Source organism: Semicossyphus pulcher, unplaced genomic scaffold (assembly GCF_022749685.1).
Source record: "Semicossyphus pulcher isolate SPU_LCO1_2020_fin unplaced genomic scaffold, fSemPul1.0.p SCAF_11, whole genome shotgun sequence".
Classification (NCBI taxonomy): Eukaryota; Metazoa; Chordata; class Actinopteri; order Labriformes; family Labridae; genus Semicossyphus; species Semicossyphus pulcher.
In genome coordinates, this window is record NW_027211615.1 from 25,485,504 (window position 1) to 25,512,298 (window position 26,795).

General features: G+C 41.5%; 1 protein-coding gene across 1 annotated transcript; it reads right to left on the bottom strand.

The window, feature by feature from the left end:
* Nucleotides 1–14,967: 14,967 nt before the first annotated feature.
* gnpat (glyceronephosphate O-acyltransferase) lies at nt 14,968–26,761 on the bottom strand. Its single transcript, XM_069684541.1, has 17 exons — nt 26,639–26,761; nt 24,932–25,123; nt 24,518–24,694; nt 24,295–24,424; nt 23,813–23,940; nt 23,563–23,638; nt 23,181–23,332; nt 22,891–23,021; nt 22,119–22,375; nt 21,930–22,028; nt 20,625–20,801; nt 20,412–20,491; nt 20,197–20,337; nt 20,011–20,110; nt 19,824–19,917; nt 18,513–18,574; nt 14,968–18,433 (listed from the first exon to the last, which is right to left on the bottom strand). The coding sequence occupies exons 1-17, from the start codon at nt 26,660–26,662 to the stop codon at nt 18,390–18,392; spliced, it is 2,064 nt and encodes a 687-aa protein (XP_069540642.1). The 5' UTR covers nt 26,663–26,761; the 3' UTR covers nt 14,968–18,389.
* Between the last annotated feature and the right edge of the window lie 34 nt (nt 26,762–26,795).

A 26,795-nucleotide genomic window follows, 5' to 3' on the forward strand; every position in this document is an offset into this window, starting at 1 on the left:
CACCAGGTAGTTTTAGTGCCTTAATCTAACCAACCATTTTGTTAAGTTTAAGCACCAAAGCTACTCAGCAAGGTTACATCATAGTTTGGGCTCAATTGATACATTAACGTTGACGTTTGGTTTCACACGGGGGACGAACAGCGGTCTCCTGGGTGAAAGAGAAACAGCTCTCAGGCAGATTGCACTAAAGCAGCTGGTGCACCACCACGCAATACTGACACACTGACTGCAGTGAAAGAGCTGTCATGATAAAAGGACATAATATACTCCGGCTTGAAAGACATTAGTTTGGGATTCATGCTGACTGACATGAAGAATAAGGGAAATGTGTGTCCCTGTTCACACATTTATGGATAATAACAAACTGAGATGTGTTACAACTTTGAAAGGTTCAAGTCAGTTAGGAAAAAGCCACTGTCATCTACAACAACAAGGGGAGTTGAAGGAGCAGTTCGCCCCTGGAAAAAGCCACTGTCAGTCAAAGCTGGTGTTCTCTGTAATCAATCAAAGCAATAATATTTGAAATTGGCGCCGTAGCTGTGGAGAAAGTTGTACGAACAGCTCATGATTTCACCCATTAAACATTCCTACAACACCCAGCGTGCATTGCGCCCCTCCCTCTGAAAGGAACGGCCCAGCGAGAGACGCTGGAGTGAAATACTACGCTGCAGGCAACGAGTCAGAGCGGAACAGAATCCGAAATAGGACCGGAATATACCGATGGATCGTCTAAAATATCTTCAGGTCTGCAGTCTACATTTTAAACTTGATGATTTTGAACGAGACATGACGTCGGAGGCGGGCGTCCTCGATTGAGGAAGTGTAGTTTAGCAAGCTCCCTGGCCTCCGCCAGATAACGTGTTTTACGTCATCTGGCGGAGGTTTTCCAGGGCCCATTGGAGAAACTGATAGCCCATAAGCGCATGATAGGACTGAGGTTGAAAATTGGCAAACTGGCCCTTTAAGTTTAACATTCTGGGTGAATGTGATTAGAATTGAGACACTACTCTGCTGTGTCTCGTTCCTGAACGAAACTACAAAATCAATTTTCTCCAGCTCTGATTCTGCCGCTCTTCTGGGCGGCTTTTCTCTAAATGTTGTCAATGTGAATTTACAGTGGAGGAAAAATACATTTCAACCTTTGCAACTCTTGCAAACTTTGCCGTTCTGGTCGGGAATATTATGGACAAGCGAGCAACATAATAGGTTTTTCTTGTGAGTGTTACCTCGTCTCCTCTGAGGGTTTCAGGAGTGTTACGGGGCCTCTCCTCTGCAGCAGGGAGGGCAGGCGGCTTTGTGATAACCTTGCCCTGTCATTGCATTCTTAGAACAAATCTGCTCTTATCAGGATCTTGTAGCAGGCAGCAAATGCAATTTCCCAGCTCCCCCGGCGGGCGCCTGCCTCAAATCCTCCACGGGCAATCTGCCTGTGTGATCTGACGTCTTTAAGAGGGACTTGAACCGCGGCGGCATTAGCCCATCTGACAACTAGCTCTGCCTCTGACAAAGTGTCAGCCGCGCCCGGTGCACTCCCTCACTCCTCCTCTTTCCTTCTCACACTGATTGCTTTCTATCTCTTTCATCCTTTCTGAGTATTAGCATCTCTTCTTCTCTCTCTTACTGTCTTTCTCAGGTGCCACTTGTCTGTTCTCAGGCTACAGATCACAGGAATGTATTAACAGCCCATCGCAGGCCACTTCTCTCTCCTCTCTGAGTCCCATTTCTCCACATTACAGCTGATCCGTTCAGACGGGCTGCAGCTGAGGTGAGCGAGCGTGTGTGTGTGTGTGTGTGTGTGTGTGTGTGAAAGCTCGTGCCTGGATGAGGTTTTGTGTGCGAGTCATGTTTCATGGTGTGAACCTTATACTTCAAATAAACTACCTGTACGCTTCATGCCGGGGCAATGAAGCACAAACAGGCTTGGTCATCATTTTTGTTCTCGACTGGACCAATTTATTTTATGGGTAGTTTGACAACAACTGTAGGTAAGCAAGGCCGACTGTTGTTCTTTCTTTATAGCGAGAAAAGGAAATGCTTATGTGTTGGAGATCTGCCATCAAATTATTGTTTATTCTCTGGGAACTATAAATATATGTTTAAAATGTTACGTAGCTCATCCAGTAGTAGTTTAGATATTTCACTCTTCGACACAGTGGTTGTTTTTGTCGGGCAGAAATGATCCCAACAGATATAGCTGCTAAATGGATGTTATTCCTCTGTATGTAAAGCTCTGATTGTAACATACCTTTACAGGAAAATAGCCGATGTCCACGGGAACAAACACAAACTTGGTCTCGGCAGCAGCATCACTGCAGGAGTCAGACAGCAGCCGCATGAAAGCCGACGTGTCCGAGAGTCACCCAGCCCTCAGAGAGAGAGAGCGTGCGGTGCTGCTGATGAGAAACCGGTCCAACACTTTACAGCGGTAAAAAAAAAAGCGGTTCTCTGATAAGGAACCAAGAAAGAAAACAGGAAATAAAAGTCAATATTTCACACAAGTGTGTCCAGCTTTTACAGAAACACTTTCTTCTATGATTGGCTGCTCGGAGAAACAAATCACAGCTTCAGATACGTCAGTAAAATAAACTATGAATGTTTTATGAGAATTAAAAAGAACCTGATCCATTGAAGAAACATAACATATTTTAAAAGATGTTAATTCTGTCTTTTCGAAGGTTTGATAAGATTGATTCCACTCACATCTTTTCATCCTGTGCAGAGCTAGCAAGGAGCTAGTTAGCCTAGCATGAAGACAGGAAGTCGAGGGGAAACAGCTTGCCTGGCTTCTGGCTAAAAAATACAGCTACCAACATTAAAGCCTGATTAGTATATGTACACAAAAGTACTAATCAGGCTTACAATATTAATAATGTAACTGTACACATATAAACCAAGACTTCAAGACTCAGGAACTCACTCTGCCCAGCTATTGTTTGACAAGACGCAGCAACAAGTCCCAAAACATTTGCAAAAACTTTGACATTTTAGATTACTGTTTAATATAAATTGAGATTGAGAACAAATGGGAAAACAGACAATAATTACTGTAAAAGTGTTTCCACTAGTGGCGGGACATTTTGTGGTTCCAGCTTCCCCAAAGTAAAGTTTACTTCTTTGAATTATTTCACATGAATGCATGAGCAGGCCTAATAACCTGAAGATATCATCGGGGTGCGATCTGTGAAGAAATACTTCATCTCTCGCCTCAGAGCTCTTCTTTAAAAACAATTCAGCGCTCTCAGTCAGGCTGCAAACTTTGCCACAGAGGCTTTAAAGTGCCCTCTGTGTAAATATAAAAACAGAAACGCGTTTTAAGTTTGATTTGTAGTCAAGTCTTTCTGTCATTCACTCCGAACTCTGACGACAACAAAACCCTCTACCCCACTGCTGAGTCGCACTGAAATATAACAGTGTGTTTTCAATAGCTATTTATTAATAAAACGTGTCATTTCAACACTATTTTAATATTTATTTTTATTTGAAACATTCTGAAAACACAAATTATAACCTACCTGTCAGGATTTGAGGTTTTAAAATGGTAAAAGACCCAGATGAAGGTATTTATTGAACAAAAAGGCAAAACAAAAGTCTTACTAAGTTAAAGAGTCCAGGTTAAAAAATCCAACTCAAAAAGGTACAACCAAAACTCCAAGGGAAATGGGAAACACAGGGAGCCACAAGAAAATCCACACTGAAAACGAGGAACAAAGCTTCAGGAGGAAGGACGACAACGGTAAAATCAAAGTGTATACACTGGGGACAATCAGAGACAGGTGAGACCAATCAACACAGGTGAACACAATGAGGGCAGGGCACATCTAAAAGGCGGGAAACGGAACAAAGGAAGGAAGTTAAACAAGACATGACATACATGGGGCAAGAACTACAAAATAAAACAGGAAACACTGAACACCAAACTCTGGACTTACAGGACTACAAAATAAAACAGGAAACACTGAACACCAAACTCTGGACTTACAGGACTACAAAATAAAACAGGAAACACTGAAGACCAAACTCTGGACTTACAGGACTATAAAATAAAACAGGAAACACCAGAAACCAGAAACCATCTGCTTTCCCCATGTCGAGTTTGCGACCCTGCTAGCTACCGGTGCGGTAGTTGAGATCAGCCTACGGTTACGTTGATTGTTGTGAGGATCGCGACCGCACTGGCGATCATGATGGCGCATGTCAGTGACGAAGCTTTAGCTAGCTTATGGTGCTATCGTCTGGGTAAAATACCGTAACACAATAAAATACCTCTCTCTGTCATGCCTGCCCGTTAGGTTAAGTTTTCTTTTATTTTTTCCTCATGTGTCTTGTCTGGTACTTCCTGTTTTATTTTGAAATCACTCACCCCTGTCTCTGTTTCAGGTCTGTGTCCTGCCCCTCCCCGTCGTGTGCTCACCTGCTCCTGATTGTGCTCTCCCCAGCTGTGTCTCATCACCCTCGTTACCTCATGTATTTTACCCCCTGTCTTCCCGTCTCGTTGCCAGTTCGTTTGTACCCTTGTGTCACGTTCCAGCATTTCGTTCCTAGCTCTCGTTTTTTGATCTCTGATTCTGACCCTGTTTGCCTTTTGCCTCATGTCTGTTGGAAACCTTAGCCTGATTTTTGACTGCCTATTTTGTGTACCGAACCTTGTCGGCATAAAAATCTGTCCACTGGTCTGAGTTTGCATTTGAGTCTTTCATTCTTGGTCCCCGGTTCATGACACTCTCTGCTTTTACACTGGTATATTGGTCACACTAGTATAAAGGACGCAGCCCATTCTTTAGATGGAAAATATATTAAAAGTGCGTCTTATACACCGAGTTTTTATTTACTGCTTCAATAAGCTAATGCTAAGACTAAAACAATGCTAATAGCTATCTCAATCTGTAGTGGACATTCTTGACGGATTTTTTCACCTGACTCTAAGGGGAAAATGTCATATGGAAGAAAAACTTTATATGTTGAAAGTTAATAGAAACTTTCCGTAACAACGGATTAAATCCATGCGACTTTATCCAGGACATCTCCAAATATGACATTAAATCTGTTTGAAAGGCTGTTTGAACAACTGGCCATTAAAGGGTTGTGATTGTGGATGTAGCGCCTCAAATAAATCATTTTCTAATGTGCTCATGTAACAATATCAAACTGTGAGTCTGTCAGCCTGTGCCAGCAGCAGACGTTGAATCAATGACTCGTCAATTTTCGGCCAAATCAAACAATATGGAGTAATTGCAGAGCTCATTACTGGTTTAAATTAACTGCTATTCTTCTTAAACCTGCTGCAGTTTTACAGGATGTATCGAGCTAATTGGTACAGAAATGAGCTGATTGGCTGAAATGATTAAAAGTGTCAGGTCTCACGTCACATTTCAGCTGCAGCCACGGCAGATTGTGACCCTCCTGTTGTGAAACAAGCTGGTAATTGGGCAAAAGGAAAAGTTATTAAAATTAGTTGAAAGTCCAATCTGTGGTGCTGGCAGAACCTGACAGCAGATGATGACAGGTGCAGGGGGCTGGCAGAGGTACTGTAACTCTGGTAAGGGCTGTCCTGTAATGCGGTTTATAACACATCAGGTAAGATTTCATTTAATTGTGTACTTAATGAAGGTCACGCAGTTTCACAGTTGAGATTTAATCATAAAATACTGATGGACGAAATGCTAATCATGTAAAACTTTTGGTTTAATGAGCTAGCATACATAAACTAATTAGGATTGCGTCACTTTTATTTTGGTGTTTGTTTTGTTCTCTGTTTTGCTTTTTGCAACAATTTAAATGTCGGTTAGTCAATGAGACAAGATGAGATAACTTTAGCTTAATGCTAACATCAGCATGCTACACGCCCAAAGTGACAATGCTAACATTATAATGTTAGCTTGCCAACATTTGCCAATTAGTTTAAACCAAAGACTGTATAAAAAGATGGACAACATGACAGCTCCCTAAAAGTGAAGCCAAACCCTCTCTATCGCCCCCTGCTGACCGGCTGCAGTATAGGTAATAAAGCCTCCTCCATGTTAACAGATGGGACATGAGTCAAACTATAAAATCAAAATACATATCAAATAAATGTTTCTCAGTTCCGGAGTGGAGGAGGAGGAGGAACGACGAGAGGAGACGTAACTAAAACAATCACTACAGTCATTGAAGTTTCCATACCTGTGAACGTTAACCTCTGACTCAACACAAGAAGCTGTTCTGCTGTTAAACACGCTGGCAAGCGAGATCCTTGCTGTTTTTTCAGTAAGTTAAGTGAGTGTTTTGGTTAGCGGAAGTTGCTACGGCGGCTCCACCCGCCGATCTCTAATGGGAGCAGATGGAGACGCGTAGTCCATCTATATATACAGTCATTGGTTTAAACTAACAGTACTGTCAATAAAAAGTTTTTCCCGTAAACCATACTAGAATAAAATATTTGTGTTAAGATGGTGGTACATGAAAATTTACAAGATTAAGAATAATTTTGACAGATTTTTTTTTTTTACATTTTCTAACATAAAAAAAAACAAAACTTAATGGTTTGACCAACTTTAAAGTGATAATGTCTGTTTAGTCACTATCTATTGCTGAATGAGGTAACACATGTCTGGTGCGACTTTCATGGAAAAAATCTCAAGCAGCGCCCAGTTAGTGACGCATTTTCCATCACCCAGCAGTGATTGGTCTGCCAGAGAGGGTAGGCGGAGCTAAGCGGCTGCTTTTCCGCTCTCTGCAAGTGTTTCGAGTAAACAGTAATCTACTATGGCTGAACAAACAAAGAAAAGATGGATGACTACAAATACAACTTCAAAAATAAGTGAAAATCCAAAGAAAAAGAAACAAATTCGACGCTCAGATGAAGGCAAATTGTCAGCCAGGAAAATCAAGAGTTACAACCGGAGCCAACCGTGGACGTCACACATGAAACACTGTCTGGATATCTGGGAAGTGTGCTCCTGCAATTACCGTTTATCGCCATAGTTGGTGCCAAAGAGAACGAAACTGAGATCACAAATAAATACCCCCATAGTTGAAATATAACAAAAGTCACCATTTTTACCTGCGATGCCTCCTCTGGTGAGAAGTGATGTTAAAGAGGGTAAAGTAAATTTCCCTTCCGTCCCCGCCCTGCGTGCATAGCTCCACTGCACTGATAAACACACTTAACAGTACATTACATTCACAAGCTGCTCTGCACTGTGGTCCCCACAGCCTCTCCTGATGGAGGCAAACTCAGCGATCAATTCATTTATAATTATGAAGTTATTTTGGCCCCAGAGAGCACTTAGAGAGTGTGCAGAGAGAGGAAGATTACCCGTCCTGTCACTTTAATTAGATCCAGATTTACCTTTCACATCTTAAAAAGCCCCACTGAGGACATCACAAGTTCATCTGGCTCTGAGTTTTGTTTCTGAGCCTCTGCCACACTTTGCTAACAGACAGGATGTTGGCTGGGAAACGCAGCACGTTATGTTCGCAAGATGGCAGGCGCTTTGTGTGTTTTAACATGAAATACAGTGTACTCATAGTATGCAATTGGCAGGGGTGGTTGGTTTTATGGTCTGTAACTAAAAGCCCCTCAAATTAATTGTTAAATTAGAATTAATGTGCTTAAAATAATGAGAATTGTTCATTTTAATCTCAAGTTTAATAGAGTGTTAATAGAGAACAGGCCAGTAAAATGAAATTTTAAAAAAAACGTTAATAATTCTAACTTGTTGTAGCTGTCAGCAGATCTCTGTCCTGCTTTACAAGGAAAGTCTCTTTGACGCATGACTCTTAAATGAATAAAATATTGTTTAAATAGAGGGATTACACAAAAGCCACCCCCCTGTTCCCTCATTTGATAGTTCTGTTATTGTTGTTCGTTCATTAACCTAAAAGTCCTGGATGTGGCTACAATGCCAAAAAAGGGGACAGCCTCAAAGTGTTAAAGCTTTTATGTCTATTGATTTTTGTATATTTTGTTCGGAAAGTGCTTACTTGTCTCCTTGCCAAGAGTTAGATAAGATCAATACGTCTGTCCAATAGTATGGAGATAGAGCCAGGAGGTGGTTATCTTACATTTTCATGAAGTTTAGAAGCAAATAAAAAGCTAAAAACAACAAACTGATAAAACAAAAAAGATCTGACGTGTTCATCAGTGAGCTTTCAAGATGCTGGTGCAGGTTACAAACGGGCAGGAAGTTTCCCTCAGCTTCAGTCTTTGCTCTGTGAAGCTTTGCTAATCACCTACCAGCTCCAGTACCACTCTCATGTGCAAAACCAGAGCCAGGCCGTAGTTAGCTTAGCTTAGCATAGATACTGCAAGCACACAAACACAATTGTAGGAAAGTATTCGTTAAAGAAAACTTGTCTGTTTGTGTACGAAATAAACAGAAACAATGGGTTGATTACTGAGCTTTAAATGTGCTTGTTAATGTGTTTTTAAATTTAGGATAGAGCCTGTTTCCCTCCAAATACAGTTATGCTAAGCTAGGCTAATCCCAGCTCTATCCTTAATGAAGCATTATGGGAATCCTCCTTAATTGCTTTCTTGCTTAGAGTTAGATAGGAAGATCACCCTCATGTTTGTACTCTTCATTAAAAGCAATTGTAGCTTCGCTTAGCATAAAGGCTACCCAAAGGTTAGAGCCTGGCTAGCTTCTTTCTCTCCAAATACAGTTTTGCCAAGCTAGGCTAATCCTAGCTCCAGCTCTGTACTCAAAGAAGCGTAATGGGAATTTGCTTTCTTGCTAACAGTTAGATACAAAGATCACCCTCATGTTTGTACTACAAATGTGAAGCTATTATAGCTTAGCTTAGCATAAAGACAACCCAAGGGTTAAAGTGAAATTGTATACAGTAAAATAAACACAAAAGTAAAAAAAGTTTATTGTTTACAGGAAGTTAAACTCTGTTACAACATTTGGCAGTAACATCCTGTTTAATGCTAAGCTAACCTTATTGCCCTGGATGCCACTTAGTGTAGGGATTTGAGGGTGGTAGTAGTCCTCTTACTTAGCGTAATATTCAGAGTATAAGAGGCACTTTCAATACATTTTGTTTCATCTAAAAATAGGGCTGCGCCCTTTATACCGGTGCGACCAATATACCAGTATAAAATGCAGAGAGAGGTATTTTATTGTGATAGGATAATTTACCCTGACGATGGTGCCATAATCTAGCTAAAGCTTCGTCACGGACATGCGTCGACATGATCGCCAGTACAGCTGCCATCCTCACAACAATCAACGTTACCGTAGGCTGAGCTTAAAGTTATGATCTTGAAGATCTCTTCGTTCTCTTTGGCGGCACCTATGGCGATAAATGGTAATTGCGGAAGCACACTTCCCAGATATCCAGACAGTGCTGCATGTGTGACGTCCACGGTTGGCTCCGGTTGTAACTCTTGATTTTCCTGGCTGACGGTCGCTTTCCTTTTCAGACTGTTTGCTTCATCTGAGCGTCGAGTTTGTTTCTTTTTCTTTGGATTTTCACTTCTTGTTGAAGTTGTATCTGTAGTCATCCATCTTTTCTTTGTTTGTTCAGCCATAGTAGATTACTGTTTACTCGCAACACTTGCAGAGACCGGAAAAGCAGCCGCTTAGCTCCGCCTACCCTCTCTGGCAGACCAACCACTGCTGGCTGATGGAAAACGCGTCACTAACTGGGCGCCAATTGAGATTTTTTCCGCGAATGTCGCCACCGACACTCCACCAACCATCTGGTGAAGACAAATGGTAGGCTATAATTTGTGTATGTTTTGAATGAGTTTTGTTGAAACAACTTGAAGACACTTTTTGATCAATAAAAGGCTATAGAAAACCCAGGGACATCCCAAAGAACAGAATGTGACTTATATTCCAGATTTTAAAATTGTCCTGCAAAGCAAGCTGGAATATTTCCTATTCCTTTAGATAATGAAGCCCAACATGTGCTCAACATTACGTAATGGAATATAAGGAAGTGTGAAACTTCTGGAGTGCTCTGCCAGACCACAAAGTGTCACAATAAATCATTTGAAGAATAACCTGTATTTCAAACAGAAAACACACAGGTACATTAAAAGACCGCCTGTCAGCTGTGTTTACTGGATCTTTATTCCAATAACAAAGCTTTACAAAGGTTCCACGACACAGACACACACTTATTTCTCTCTCACACACACACACATACGCACACACAGACACACACACACACACACACGGACACACACACGCGCGCGCGCGCTCATGCCACTTCAATTAGATTCTATTGGATTTTATTAAATCTTCTTGAGCTTTCACTTCATGGCAGCATCCATCAGAGGATTACTATTTATCTTGCTGTCAAGAACTGGCAGCACGTGGAGTCCCACAGAGACTGAGAGGCATAGCTGTGTCTGTGTGTGTGTGTGTGTGTGTGTGCTAAACTTTAAATCAAATGCATCCAGAATGGGAAATCATATTGTGGCTAATTGCAGACATTATCTCAGCGTATTAGATCGTCACATGTCTGTATTATGCAAACAGAGTTAAACATGCAAATGTTTCCAGTCAGCACTAATCGCTGATCTGAGAGCAGCTCGCCTTTGATGCATTATACGCACAATAGAAACAACAATACTGTAATTATATCTTATTGTTTGCCCTCAGTGTCTCGTTTGTGACCAGTGCTCCACAGCTGATCTTAGCCAGACAGGCAAGTGTTGTAATCATTGAGAATGCACATAAAGGCATTATATAACATACAAGTATTTTTGTTTCCTATTTAAAGATATGATGAAAAGAAACAAGTGATGAAATATAGCTATAGATTATATAAAAATAAGGCTTGCATTCTTCTTGCATAGTACACGAGGATTAATGAGAAAAATGGACATAAAGTTCATAAAATAAATGTATTCATTCAGCAGAAAACTGACCCTGTTACTGTTTTAAAACAGATTATAAATACTCAGTGGTTAATGTGTCACTGTATCCAAAGGCTAATAAGATAAAACCTGAGAGGTCGTCAGATAATTAAAAGAATAGGAAAGAAGTAAGAATAAGGGCCTGTGTCCACTAACAGCACCTATTTTGTACACAAAGCCAGTGCAGTTCTCAGTTGAAAATAGTTCAACTTTTGGATCCCTGCCGCACTCATCAAAGTCACTTCTTCCTCACCGACCAATCAGAATCAAGAAGGGGCGGGGCTATGTCGGAGGAGAAGCTAATCCTTTCGTTCTTTCGAGGGTATAATTTCCAGGTGTAGAGCTGCTGCTAACGCCAGGACACGACTCCTTTACATCAATTTTACGTTTTCTTTGTAAAATGTACTTCAATAAAAGCAAATGTTAAGCATACAGAGCGATTTAAAACAGCCCGAACGATCACTACCCAGGGAAGTGGAAGTGCTGCCAGACAACTTTTGTAACCTAGCAACAGGAAGCACTGGTGAGAAGCGCTCTGATATTGAGGTCATGGACGCTGCCAGCGCAAAAAACACCGTTAGTGGACACAGGCCCTAAAGTTCTGTTTGGCAAACATTTTTTCATATTTTGGACTTTTCTTTCGATATTTTCTTATTTTTGCAAAATATTCAATCATTTAACTCGTTGGGTCGTTGCAGAGATTTAACGGGAAGTCACCAAACTGTCTTCAGTGACCAGTACACCTGTGGGAAATAAAAACTCAAGCAGAGTCCTTTAAGTCCCTTTTCTTTCAGGACGTCATCTTCAGGGTATTTTAAGCTGAAAAGTGTAATTAGTTTGAATCTGCTGGAGCTCACTGTTGAATCCTCGTGTAATTTATGGATGATATTTTTCATCTCCTGAAGTTTTTACCGATGAAGATGGACTTTTTCCTCTCTAACTTGTCAATAAGGAATGAGACGAGTTTAAGTGGAGCCGAGACGCTCAGACGGTCGCCTTTCTGGTTGGATTGAGAAACCCTTAAAACGCGTCCTAATTGGGACCTCCCGGCCTCTCCTCTGGGATCACCTAACAGGCCTAAAAAGTCTGCGTTAGTGCTGCTTCTCCTTCTGTATGAAAATGTCTCAGCCTGCAGCACAGCGCTGATAAACAGGATCTGCCGCAGCCAATGAGCCGAATCCATCAAGCTAACATTACCTGAGGTTAACTGCTGCTGAAACATTATACACCAGGGTCCCTTTTTCTTTCAATCAATTCGCTACATATAGACCTCCACAGATCCCTCTGGGCACAACACCGGGCCTGTGTGTGCACTCAGTCACTCCTGTACAAGCACACACACACAAACACAAAGTGAGGGAATAATCAGGCTCTCCTAGAAGTCGTGATCGCCACAATTAACGCAAATTAAACCGTGCATTCTCTGCGATCTTGCAATTTGGTCATTACGTGCATCACCAAACTCACGTCCTTGTTAAACAAAACATGAATCCCTTTATGTCGCAGATGTTGTATACAGCATCAGAGGACATAGTTTAATACGTCTCTAATATCTTTTGAACGTTGCACGGTAAAATTTCAAATCCGACAGCTGACAACAAGTCTGGCGTGTTTGTCTCTCTTTCAGCAACTCCCAAATCCAACCACAGTGTCTTTTCTGAGGCTCTCAACAGTCAATCCCTTGTAATAAATCCAAAACTCAATGTCTTAGTGTGATTATTTATCAATATTTCCATGTTGAAAACTGTTAGCAGTCCACTTAGCCATACCATGCTCGGTCTTCTTTACGTGCACGGTGGTATTAGCGTTCCAGGAGAGGTCATCATCCGAGACCCTCTCCACCCAGTCAACGTGGATCAGATTTCTATCTTCTTAAGTCGATGATCAGCTCTTTGGTTTTGGAGGTATTCATGACCCGGTTGTTGACCCGAGTGCATTACACTTAAATCTTGTGTAAGCAGTGTCATCTCATCAAGTCTCAGGAGCCGGACCACACCTCGAACACGTCTCTTCCAGCATTTCCATAAATTCAAACCTCTGCAGCCTCCATCCCACCTTTCTCTCTCGCTCTCTGTTTTCGTTCTGTCCTATCCGTATCCCCAAAAAAGCTTCCGTAAGACGACGTCAACAAAGAGTTTAACGGCACTAAATTAAACATTGTCATTTCAAAAATATTAATAAATAGGATGCTGGTTTAGCTCAGTCGGTAGAGCAGGCACCCCATGTACAGAGGCTACAGTCGCACTGACTCCCGGTCTGCCGATCATTTGGTGCATGTCGCCCGCCACTCTCTACTCCCCACAAATCCTGTCTCTCTTCAGCCGTCCTATGTAATAAAGGCAAAAGCCAAAAAAAGAATCTTAAAAAAAGAACAACAATAATTGTTAAATTGCGTTTTGTTGATGGTGTGGTCTTTTACTTTTCTACGGAAGCCCTAAGTGATCATGCATCCATATATTTCATTTACTTGTTTTCCCGCAACAACGAGTCATTCACGGTTGTTTTCTTCTTCTTTCTTTTTTATCTTTTTATCTTGAGATAACAAAGCTTGTTTTTCTCGTGATAACGGGCGATGTAGAAAACAAAACAACAGGCTGGTCACTGTGATATCACAGACGCTGCCGTTGCCGACACTAATGAGTTAAGTTAAGCCTGTTTCTATGTTTGTTTTGTGCTTTTACAACTCTGGGGATACGAGTTATGATCATGTGACGTTACAGTGCTGCTCGAGATAACACGATAAATAAGTCAAATGTACGTATGCATGTCCACTAAGGGCTTCCATACTTCTCTGATTCAAATCTAAAAGAATGTTTTGGTGCTCTTCTATATCTACAAATAAACCATCCGTTGTTTGAACCTTTGTAATCCAGAGCCCTTTGTTTGGTAGGACACGGCTGCTAAGAAGACATCTGAAACTATTTCTGCTATTTCCTGTGCTCCAGCAGAGCCTCAAAACAAAACAACTTCTTGAAAAAAGCTGCCACAAAATCTTTTCAGGTTGCAACAATCCCCCCGAAAAAATTCTGGAGCGACAGAAAAAACACAGACAGAACTAAAAGGAGCAAAACTAAACACATTGCACTTCTGCTCCTGAAACTGTAGCAGTCTGCTGCTTTTGTTTCCCAGCGGCTGCCGCAGGTCAGAGAAGCCGTTTATTTATTACATGTGAGTGTGTGTGAGTGTGTGTGTGTGTGTGTGTGTGTGTGTCGCTTCAACACAGCCTGTCATAATGTAGCGGATAAAGTGCTGATACGGCTGTGGCTGACTCTATTATACACCAACACCACCAGGGAGACGGATGGAGAGAGAGGGAGAGAGAGCAGGAGGAGGAGGAAACGCTCGGATGGATGGATGGATGGACTGGTGTGTGTGTGTGTGTGTGTGTAAGCAGTTATGTATGGCAACTGTAGATGAACCAATAATTTGTCAGAGCCTGAGCGAGTGTGAGAGAAAGGCTAATATGGATGGAAAGTGGAGGATTTGCTGGCAGCGGTCTCTTACTCAGCAGCAGAGCCACAAAACATGATGAAAAATGCTGCTGTGATAGTGTGTGTGTGTGTGTGTGTGCGTGTGTCTGCATGAACAACGTGCTCACAGAGAGGCAAGTCTGACACCTAGAGGTTTGTTGTGTGTGGTGGTCTCTCCCTGCAGCATCTCTAACACAACGTATGTGCATATTTGCTTTAAAATAACTCTTCCAAACTATATAAGTATTTCTCGGTGACTTTGCAAACAGGTAATGTTGTATTTTTCTTTCATAATTTTGGATTGTTAATTTTAAATGTGTGGTATTGCTAATACGTCTGCGGCCTTCACATCGGGGCATCTTTGGATCTCCCCCCGGGTCTTTTGGTGGATGTCAATCAAGTAAATCGACTGACTCTGACCAACGAGAGACGGAGTATAACACTCGTATTTTCTCTTTTATTTCGTGTAAACACATCAGCCTAATTAAATATGATCACATCATGTTTTTATCAGTTAACATCAAGAGTTTCAGCTGTCAATCACAAGAGGTCTGACTGTAAACAGACATGAACGATAAGGAGTGAATTTTAATCAGCTTCAGTTTATCAAAGAGACACAGTCAGGGCTGAAACTAGTCATCAAAACTCTTTATTAACATGCTTTTTGTATTTAATCAGCCTGTACATTTGGTACGAAAAGGCCTCACCCGACACACACACTTAGTCATGACTGCACACACACGTATAAAGACACAAAGGAGTCAAATATTTAGACATTTTTCAGTATAAAAGCTGCTTGAAAACAGATTAACCGCACGTACACTCACACAGCAGACTTGCACTTTGGGTGACGCGTGTTGACGTGCAGACTGTCGTTCTACAGACGTTTCTGAAGATGCAGAGCTGCTTCGTTCAAGCTTCAAATTTGGCTCACAAAGATTTTATTATATTTAGCTGCTTTCAAATGTAAAGATAAGCAGCTCCACGGTTGTTTTACACGTATCAGAAGAAGCATTGGATTAATATTGGCACTTTGGGTCACTAAAAAAAACTCCTGGAAAACAGATGATGTCTCTTTATTTCAGCGCGACCTTTCTGTTGATAGAGCATGGGTTTGTGTGAAACTGCTTAACATCAAATAAGATTTAAAGTCTTTAATTTCCAGACAGCCTCTGCAGTTGGAGGAGTGTTAGCATAAGTTGGTCAATGCAAGTTTTTCAATGTAAAAATTCAATCTTATCAACGCTTACTGTTGCTAGGTGACAAAAGTTGTCTGGCGGCACTTCCTCTTCCCACGGTAGTGATCGTTAAGTCTGTTTTAAATCGCTCCGTATGCTTAATATTTGTTTTTATTGGAGGTAATTTTACAAAGAAAACATGAAAACGATGTAAAGGAGTCGTGTCCTGGTGTTAGCAGAAGCTAAGTTGCTATCAGAAGCCCCGCCCCTTCCTGATTTTGATTGGTCGGTAAGGAAGAGGTGACACCGACGAGTGCAGCGATGTTCCAAAAGTTGAACAACTTTCAACTGAGAGCGCAGCGACAAAAAACAGCTGACGCCGAGGACCTTTTTGCGCCGAGGGCGCTGAACTGCTCTGGTTTTGTGCAGACAACAGGCGCCGTCAGTGGACACAGGCCCTTAAACACGGCTTTGGAGTGCAGCTGTGTATTGAACCTTGGTCTTTGTTGCATACCAGCAAAACTGTCCGATGCACCGAGTGTAAGGTACCGAGAGTTTGCAGTGAATCAAACATTTCCTGATTAAAGATAATTTCGCAGCAGAAACCTTGTATCTCCAAAACCACTACTTTTTAGGAAAAAAACCTGTTTGTAAATAAACACTGCATTGTCACATTGGCCGTCTATAAAGTCAGTTCCCTGTATGTTTCATTATATCTGCAAACTGAAATTTCTGAAAAAAACTCAATTAAAATGATGAGATATGGAGATACAAGGTTTCTGACCGAGAGCAGCGATTTGTGCTCATATTAGACACTGTTTTAATTAAGTTCGTAAATGACTGTTTTGGACACATTTAAGACATTTTGCTTGTTACGGGAACATAATCATATATATATTTAAAGCAGTGATAACAAACTGTCATGTATTAGTATAAACTCAGGTGTAATTTTGGCACCGATATGCAAACAGGCTGTACCTGTCGTGTCTGAGGATCGTGTGGCTGTTAAGGATTCACTCAACCAATGAGGTTTTTTTTCGTGCAGCTCTGCTCATTTCTGTAAAACCACAATCTGCTTCCAACACTTGACCGGGATTTCAAGGTAAACATGACAACACTGCTAATACACGACCAAATAAATAGCTTCAGGACGGGGATCTGTTACTCTAATCTAAGTGGGAACATTTCAGTAGGCAATCCTGAGATATCACCCGTCACGTGTTACTTTTAAAGCTGACCTGTTTTTCTTTTGCGTCACGTAATTTGTTGTTTTAAGTTTCTGTTTTACAGCAACTGCCCCTTTTTTCTTTCCCTTGTAGCAAAATTAATGTTTCACCTTGAAAATCTTAAAAATATCAGTAAATTTGAAACAACTTCAAAAACTATTCTAGACCTGAAAAACAGGAGATAACAATGTAAATATATTTCAAACTCTTTTCTTTGGTGTGACCACAGACTGTATAAAAAGATGGACGACATGACAGCTCCCTAAAAGTGAAGCCGAACCCTCTCTATCGCCCCCTGCTGACTGGCTGCAGTATAGCTCATAAAGCCCGCCTCCTCCATGTTAACAGATGGGACATGAGTCAAACTATAAAATCAAAATACATTTTTCTCAAACATGGTTTCTGTCATTATAGTTAGTTCTTATCATGCTGATTTAAGTCCAAGTGTTCATTTCTCTGAAAAGTTTATTTTTAATTAGTTATTTGATGCTGTCAAAAGGATGATTGACAGCTCTGTTGACAAATCTGGTCTGTTCCAGATTAGCAGAGTAGAGGAGGAACAGCGAGAGGAGACGTAACTAAAACAATCACTACAGTCATTGAAGTTTATATATCTGTGAACGTTAACCTCGGACCGACACAAGAAGCTGTTCTGCTGTTAGACACACCAGCGTGTGGGATCCTTGCTGTTTTTTTTCAGTAAGTTAAGTGTGTGTTTTGGTTAGCAGAAGTGGCTACGGCGGCTCCACCTGCTCTGGCTCCAAATGACGTCACCATCGCAAGATGGAAGCGCCCGCCTCGGCTTCAATTTCATACAATGAGAGCAGACAGAGATGCGTCGTCCATCTTTTTATACAGTCACTGGGTGTAACTGGTAGAGCTTCAATGTAAATAACTGCAATTTCATATGTTGTTTGGCATCTGTGTGGCACTGGAATTAAACCTGTAGCATAAACTCCGCTGTGTAAACAAAGACGGATGAAGCTCGGAGTGTTTCAAACTTGACCCAAGGTGGTTGACACCGGGTACAAGCTTTACTTTAAGTAGGTTTTGGGTCTGTGGCAAGTTTAACTCAAATATATAATCTCTCTTTCCTACAGTGCAAAATAAATCATTTTTAGCAAAAGCAGAACAAGGTAACCACACACTTTAGCCATATTTGTTTTACAAAAAAAACAGAGAAACCTTTAGGTGAAAGGAGAGTTAGGTCCACACCACATGAATAAATAGATTAAAGTGCTCAGAGAGACAAGACAATCAGCGAGTGAACAGAGACAGACTGAAGCCAACACAAAGAAAACCACGCTGAGTGTTAGAGGATAAATATCAAAAGCATTAATGCAGAACGGCCGCTTTCCTGAGTGGAGCTGGCACATTCAGAAGCTTTCACGCGCCTGCTCAAAGCGAAAGGTCAGTTATTCAGAATGAGCCAAAGAGCTCATCTTCAAAAAGCGCCGACATCATCTGGTTTTATAAACATGTATAAAAGCTTTTTAGTGGGAGAGTCTGGGAGAGAAAGAAAGAGAAAGTAAAAGCTGTCTCCAGATGGAAACTCTTTTGTTCCACCTCTCACGGAAAGCAGTTCGGTTGGACCGTCAGAGGAGAGCTCGGGTACCGTCGTCGGCAGAAAGATGGAGCTTTCTTTTTCACATAATGAGGTCGATTAGAGGCGAGCGACGGCCGCCTTCTGAGTGGGCAGTTTTCCTCCTAAACAAAGAGACACATTTGTTTTAAAAAGGACAGAAGAGAAGAAGAAGCTGTGGGGCGTTTAGGGTCCTGAGCTTACCTAAAGTGTCCTCCAATGAGTTCACCATCACCTTGTTGACCTTTAAAGTCCCCTGCTCCGCTCTGAAGTCAAACATTGAAGCACACATCATTTTCAGCACAAAAGAAAGAGTAGTTTTTGTAATGTTTTTCATTTCTTATCACCCCAAATACAATGTGGTCGAGGCAATTAAGTCAAACTTAAAAAGGGCAGCACAGCTTTAGGACGTTTTAATTGTGCAAATGGAATAAAAATCAAGTTGGCTATAATCTAAAGGGCATTTGATTGTAATTAAACAGATCCGTAATTTAGGGTTTGAGGTATCTATCAGAGCGGTGTTAGTTTAGGTGTTAGACCTTTTTTCCACGACAAAGACTAAAAATAGATCATTGATAATAAAAACTGTGACGACATGTATGTTTCTCCGAGACGAGACGGGACTAAAATGTTAGTGGTCGGCTGTCGGACATTTAAAATCCATGATACTTCCCCGCTGTGCGTCTAACAGATCAAAATAAAAGCCATGCATCCCTGTAACTGGTTGAACTGGTTGAGGGGCGTGCAGATCCTCCTGAATCTGACCCAGCCGTTCAGGCGAGGATGTCCGAAAGCGGCAGCTTGACAACAACATGACGGCATCCACGCAAAATGGAGGGCTGCAAGTTCCACACACCCGGACTGTCTTTGAGTAATCTGGCTCATAAAGCCTGAAGCACCAGTTAGAGATAACAGGTATGACAAAGGTAGCCGTGAACTCGGGTTTTCTGCTTGAGGCCGCGCGCTCACAGAAAAAGGGGCGTGTCGTCGGCTGTCTGCTTCAGTCAGACTGTTTAAATGAGAAGCGATGATAAATATATAAAAGCTATTAAAGTTAAAACCAACACTGCTGCTGCAAATAAGGCGAGAGAGGGATGTGCAGCATGTACTGTAACTGCACAGCTTATCTGTTGTTCTACATGGTAACGTTACGTTACAGAAGTTTCCACATACATATCACCTCTGAGGATCTATCTTACCCGCTGAGAACATCGTCAGGAAGTAATTAATGAAAGGACGGCGCTTTACAGCAGAGCGAACCTGTATGAGGCCAACTGAATTAGATTAAAGCGAGAAAACGTTTCGAGTTTTCATCGACTAAAACTAGAAAGAAAAAATTAATGAAATGTGAGTAAAACTAATAAACACTTAGACACCAAAACTAAAAATGAACACCCTTTCATAAGAGGTTTTTTAATCATTTAAAGCTGCATAAGTCTAACAGGAGTGATGTTTTGTTTGCTTGTGTTTAAACCAATCAAAGTAACCAGGCCCACGAGAACGATCAGAACATACCCTTTGACTTTCCGTACAGCTCCGAGTCTTAGCAGAGCCGCCAGCGCGTTCTTCTGGAGGTCGGACGACAACACCTCAGTGTATCTTAGTCTACCTGGATATACAACACACGGACATAACATACAGTGGGTACATTTTGTGGCAGAAGTATTTCAACAAATGAGAAGCTTTGAAAAAGAGAAAAAACCTGCGAGGAGCTGTTTGATGATGAACTTCCTGACAGCAGGAATAAAGAGTTTTTCTGTCAGAGCGTCGGTGGCCTCCTCGCACAGGAACCGACACACCACCTGAAACACAATGAAACTGAGCTTGTAGAAATCTAATAAAGTTTTGAAGCTTGAGTCCAACGTACAAATACTATAAAGTCTCTCACCTGGTATCCCTGTAAGAAGGGATCTAACATGCTGGTGAGGAAGGCAACAGTTCTCTGTCCGCTCTCTGTTACCAGAACCTCCTGCTGGGTGATCTGCAGAGCTCCCGTCTTCATCAGCAGGTAACAGGCCTCCTCAAAGTCCTACAAGACGTGCGTTAAATATGAAAGCCATACTGAATAGGCCATACAATGATTCATAAGCTACAAGGCCTTACCTGCACTGTAGCTCCAGGACAGAGGATGAACTCGTTGAAGAACATGTTTCTGAGGAAGCTGAAGCTGTTGAAGATCTCCTCTGGAAAACACACAACAGTTAACATGCAGGAGAGGCAGCAAACACGCATTTTAACGCCTCTCCTTTCTAGCATTGGCTGTATTGTTATATAGCATTGTATATTTAAACACGTTAACAGCAGTGTCAGTCGTACGTTTGTTGTTGGAGGAGGCGCTGTGGATGGCAGAGGCCAGCAGAGCCGGTCTGAGGAAGACGTGCAGCGCCTGGTTCCTGTAGGAGACACAGGACAGGATGACGACCGCCTGGCTCAAGAGCTCCTCCTCTGGAGTGACGATGCTCTGAGGCTCCCCTGACCCTGCTGGTGCTGCTGCTGCAAGACAAAGATTTCACAAAACAATTTTTTAAAACTTTTTTTTTTGCATTGGTAACACTTTAAACCAATTTAGCGTTGATAAGAGGCATATACACATAAAGTAAGACACTAAAATATGTTATGTTGCTTTATTTGAGCAGGGACGATGCACAAAGAACATTAAACATGAAAACAAGGTGATGTATTGCACCGGGTTTTAGCAAACTGTTATTTTCCGCCTGTATTCTCTGTGCTGGTCAGTCAAATGATGAAATAGTAAGAAGACGAACACACTATATTTATATATATATCCACATTATGCTAATTTCAAGCCTCATATTTCACTCTGTGATACCTGTGGAGTAGCTTAGCATAATTATTTACAGTTTTAAAAAACTTTATCTCACACTGGTGCTCTGTGCAGGCCCTCTTACAGCCTCTGCCTGAATCGACGCAGTCAGCTCTGTCCCTTTAAGAAACCCCGCCCCTACAAGCCAGCTTTCTTCTGATTGGCACTTTGTGAGGTGTCAAAAAAACACTGTGAAACCTGGTGTTCACAGCAGCCTGCAGTCAGAGCTGAGACGCCTGGGGATTACTCCAACATACTTTTACCTACAGATTTGAAACTTCACCCACGTTTAGTCAGAACATCCAACATTGTAACATTATATATCTGTCTTAAAATGTGAAACAGCATAACACCCCCTCTTTAAAGCTACTTATAACTACAATACAGAGTGTTATAATTAATTTATTGATTGTATTTATTTATATTTACTGCTTAAAAAAGCTAAATAGGTGAATTAAAGTGTTTTTTTATCTCATGGTGTTTTCTTTGCTGTTCAATTTAATGAAGCAAAGACCAAATTTAGTCTGAGAAAACTAATAAATGTAATAAAGTCTAAATTGAAAGTTAATTGATAAAGTAAAGAACATTTCTTTGAACACTTAAATTATCCACTTCTGATCACAAGAAATAAGCAGTGGATATACTGGACTTGTAATATTCTCTTCATGTAAGCGACAGTTAGATGACTTAAATGTACTCTGTGAATAAACTCTGTAGGATTGTCCTGACTTTACACGAAAGACATACAGAAATGAAAAACAGAAATCAAGATTAGAAACACAAATAAACAAACAAACCTTGTTCCACGGCCAGCTGGACTCTTCCCTCACAGTTCCTCACTAGACCTCGGTGTAGGGACAGGCTGGAGGAAACGACCTCCGATGGAGACGTGTGGTCTGAGGGGGAGAAAGAAAAGTCAGAAAAGAAAGAACTGAAGGAGGAAAAGAAGCAGAATAAGTGTTTGTTGTACTGGACTCATACTGTACCGGGCCAGTGGAGGAAGGCTCCGTACTCCCGGGACAGGTCTCTGAGCCACAGAGCTTGTGCGGTGAGCTCGGTCAGTTCCACCCCGCGTTTCTGCCCTGCGGCCGCCCCGTGGTCCTGGTGGTGGTTCTGGAGCAGCAGGGAGGCCAGAAGGACCCACGGCTTCAGGACCATGTTCTCCTCCTGGGCACGCACAAGCGTGTAGGCTGAGTCATTCACGAAGCTGTTGATCTCCTCGCCGGGCTTCCTGGGGATGTGTCTGGAAACACAAAGGGATTTTATGTAGTCCATGTTATCTAATTTTAACCTGCCTCTCAAACACACAGAGAAAAACATGACAACAATTTCATTACTTAGGTGCCTCTGTCTCACATGTTTGTATGTGTTTACTTTTAGCGGCTGCACCTGCAGCGCACACACAGGTTGTGTGTGCCGACAGGAAGTAGAAGTGAGCTTTCGTTTCCAAAAGTTACCTTCATCATGCTGATTAAACATCCATTTAAAACAGCATTAGAAATGGTTGATGACGTCCCATATAAGTAACGTAACTGCAGCCCACGAGTCTGTTTCTATTTATTTGATAAAGAAACATGTCGCTCCACCTGAACTGTCTCTACTTTTTCATGCAGGTGTCAGAGTCGTTGAACCAAATGTGGTAAAAGTAGGAGAGGGTTTTTGTTTTTTAAAAGTCCCAAATAGTAAAATGTATGATTGTTAATTGTTTATTTGGACAACAAAAAGTTACCCACATAGTTTAATGTTGTTATATCATACCTTGGTACCAGGTTGAACTGGCTGCGGTTAACTTTCCCCTCAGACAAACTTCTAACAGAAACAGGCTGACCGAAGTACACATGGATGCTGCCGTAATCCTCACTGAGGACTTTTCTGGCTTTGAACAGACCCTACAAATAAGAGATGAAAAGGTTGATGTTACGATGTGCAGAGAAAATTCAGGTTTAAAGACACAGAACTCAACACGAGTACACGCCTTCTTCAGGCTGCAGAACATGCATATATAAATAGTAGTAATCGTGTTTCCAGTTAGATGTTTTATGACTCACTGATGTGGACTCCTTTGGTTTGGGAACACCCAGCAGCTCTCGGGCATAAAGCGACTCCTCTAGTATCCTCTCATAGCTGATACTGACGGGCACCAGGTGAACATCAAACACCTCCCCTTTAAGGAACGGATCCATGACTATGTTCAACAGACCTGGACGAGGAAAGAAGAGAATGATAGAAAATAAGTTGCACTGGGATAATTTGCAGAAGCATGTAGAAATATGTGAAAATTGAACTTTGATATTTAGTGATAATTCTAGGGTTTAATTTACGAGAAACAATACACAGGATGTGATCTGACTGCAGGTGTTTAACTGGACAGGTACGGATGCAACCATCTTGAAGTCGGACAGTATATATTTGCCTCTTCTTGTAACTTACCTAACTTTGGAGTCAAAGATTTGGACGTTCTGCTTCTGGTCCCCTCGAGGAAAAACTCGACTGGTGCAAATCCATTCTGAAGAGTAAAATACAGAAATCTGAAATAACCCCTTCAACGCCTACAAGATATAGAGCTAATCATACGACAGAAAGACTGAACATGATCCATACGCTCTCTAACTGGGAAGACAAAGTGTCCTTTTTTCCTCCCTAATGACTAAACATCCAAGGATAAGAACAGCCTCCTCACCTTGAGGATGGTCTTGACGTACTCTGAGAAGACGGCCCAGTAGAGTTTGTCTCCACCGAACGACCTGCGGATAAAGAAAGCTCCGGACATCCGCAGCATCTCCCCGACAAATTTCATCCCCATGAAGTCTGCAGGGAAACGCAAACTTCAGGTTAATGTACAAAACATGAAGGTCCTGTGTTGTTCCTGAGATGTTTTATTATTCTGCCCCTAAAGCACCTTTTCCCACTGGTCAAAAACCCGCTAACACCCGCTAACACCTGGCTTTTTTGCTTAGTGGGAAAGGTAACAATCGGCATTCAGACCCTGGTCAAATGACTCGGGTAATTATCACCTCGGCTCCAATCGGCATTGATGGGAACACCAACATAACTATGAAGAGCCTCAGAAATTACCATCACGGAGAAGAGACACCTCTCTATCAAAGAGTCAACAACAACTATTATGAATATTATATCTGGTAACACTCTTCTTAGGCTTACCCATGCCGGCAGCGATGACAGGCAGAGCCAGGTCGTAGGTGTACAGGAGGTATGACATCAGCAGGAAGTCCATGTAGCTACGGTGGCTGGGTAATAGAACCACCGGGTGCTCATGAATCGCCTGTTGGAGCTAAAAAACAAGGCAAAGGCACGTTAGAGTAATCTGAATAGTGTTTCAACTTTTCCACTCACACTTGAGTGTTTATCCTGATTGTGTTCTCACCCTCTGGATGCCCTCTTCATTGACACAGATGCTCCTGAACAAGGTTTTAAACACTTTGCTGAGCGTGAAGGCAAAGAAGCGAACGGTGCTGAGCTGCAGACAGTGAGCCATCTCCTCCAAGATGGCCGACGCCTCCTCCTGGAGGTCGTCGGTGGCTCTGCCCGTCTCTGTGGAAACCTGGACAATTCAAATAAAAATGTTAGCCCATCCTGTAGAAACAAAATAACCCTCAATCAAACATTTGAATCAAAGTTTTAAAATAAAACGCAGCATATTTTTATTTTGAGATCACCTGCTTTTTTCTCCATAAACAATGTTCTTAGCTAACCTGCAAACTTCTGAGAGAAATCTTGAGACCACATCTATCAGGTTTAACCAGAATGGCAACCTAGTATGCGTCTACCTCTACTGTACCTGATTGATGACATAGTGTAGCTGATCAGACTGGAGCACCATTCCCTTCAGCATGCTGGAATTACAGGGCGTCACTCCCTTGTAAAGAACAGGTGTGTAACATCTGAGAGCGTATCTCAGATCACTGGAGTTCCTCCTCTCCTCCAACATGTCCTCAAAGTCATCTCTTTTCTTCAGCATAGGGTCTCGATGCTGTGAAGAAACATTGTCACAGTATATTACAATCAGACATATATATCCATATTTCTATGTTTGTAAGCATAAAATATTTCAATAATTTTTTGGTTGACAAATTCAAAGTACAAAGCTGTGATAAAGCAATAATTAAATTGAATATGCATAAAATATATAATTTAAGTCAGATTTTACTATAAAATATGGACAAATACAGACAAAGGTATACTACTCTATGGTTTACACTTAAGGGCACAGTACCAGTGAGCACAGCTATCAAAACCCTTTCTGACCCTTTCCATTAAGAAGTAGGTAAAGCAGCAGCATCAAATGTTATAATACTCTTGCAAAGTCCTGCCTCAAGATTTAACTTCAGTCTCCAGTAATTAAAGCTGACAAAGACCAACAGTGCACTGAAAAAATACCATATATCCCTCTGTGAAGTGGAGGAGAAGTAAAAAGTATCATACAATAGAAAGAACCTTAAAACTGTAGTTAAGCACAATAGTTATGTGAAAGTTTCACTGCAGTTTAAAGTGCTCTGCTAACAAAGTTACATTGGTCATTTTAAGGAATGCACAATATTATCGGCATGTTATTGGTATCTGCAAATTATGGCTTGAAAATGACATATCGGCATTGCCATATATGTCATTTTACTGCTGATATATTCCGCCAAGACACTAACTCGGCGAGAGTGTGCGCACACACTGCATGCACCACGCCACTCCCGTCAAGCATCAAGAAGGGTGCAAGATGTCTGCGGTATGGCAGTTTTTGGCCAATACAACAATAAGAGTAGGTATGACATCAATTCCACTACAGGGGAGACTTGATGTTCACTGCAATTAGGTGGAAAAAAACATGTGCCTAATATATCGGTATCGAAATCGGCAATCGGCAAAAAGGGTTGGAAAATATCAGCAAATCAGGTTTCGGCAAAAAATCCAATATCGTGCATCCCTCATCATTTTCATTATGTATGGTTTGTATAGTTTTCCACCTCTGCCGGATAGGATAGAAAACCAGTAGACAGTTGCTGCTAAAACAATGTCGCAACCGCAGTGTTACATGCCTTTCAAGCAGGAAAGCGGTTAATTACTTAAACAGGTAACTTATGACGAAACACAGACAGAAACATTAATACTACACTATGATTTCACTACAGTGACAGAAACCCGAAGAGTCATACACCAATACTGTAATAGCTTAAGTTACATTACCACAACTTGTCTGGCAAGCTCCATGCATTCTTAAATTCTTCTTATTCTTAGCCAACAGTTGTGATTGCTTAACAGACTTTTGTAGCAGTAAAATGTCGCTCAGCAAATATTTTACTGCGAAATTAAATGAATGCAATTAATTCAAAAAATAACGTATCAACTACAAGTAAGAATAGGATTACAGGACGCCTTGTTTTTACATAAGTTTGACTTTTGCACTCACTTTTTTGAATGAAACGTCAAATGTCAACTGAGCTACAACACAGAGCAGAAGTTAGCTTAGCCCTATGGCAAAAAAAAGGTTACATACCGAATAAACAGCTTTGGATGCCATACTTTGTCACACTTCACGACATACACGTTGCACCAAGTAAAGTCAATCGTGCATTTAAAAAGTTCTTCCAATTCATAAAACAACCCCAAGATGATAGCAGCACTCGAAGAACCTCACATGGGCGTGTGTAAAC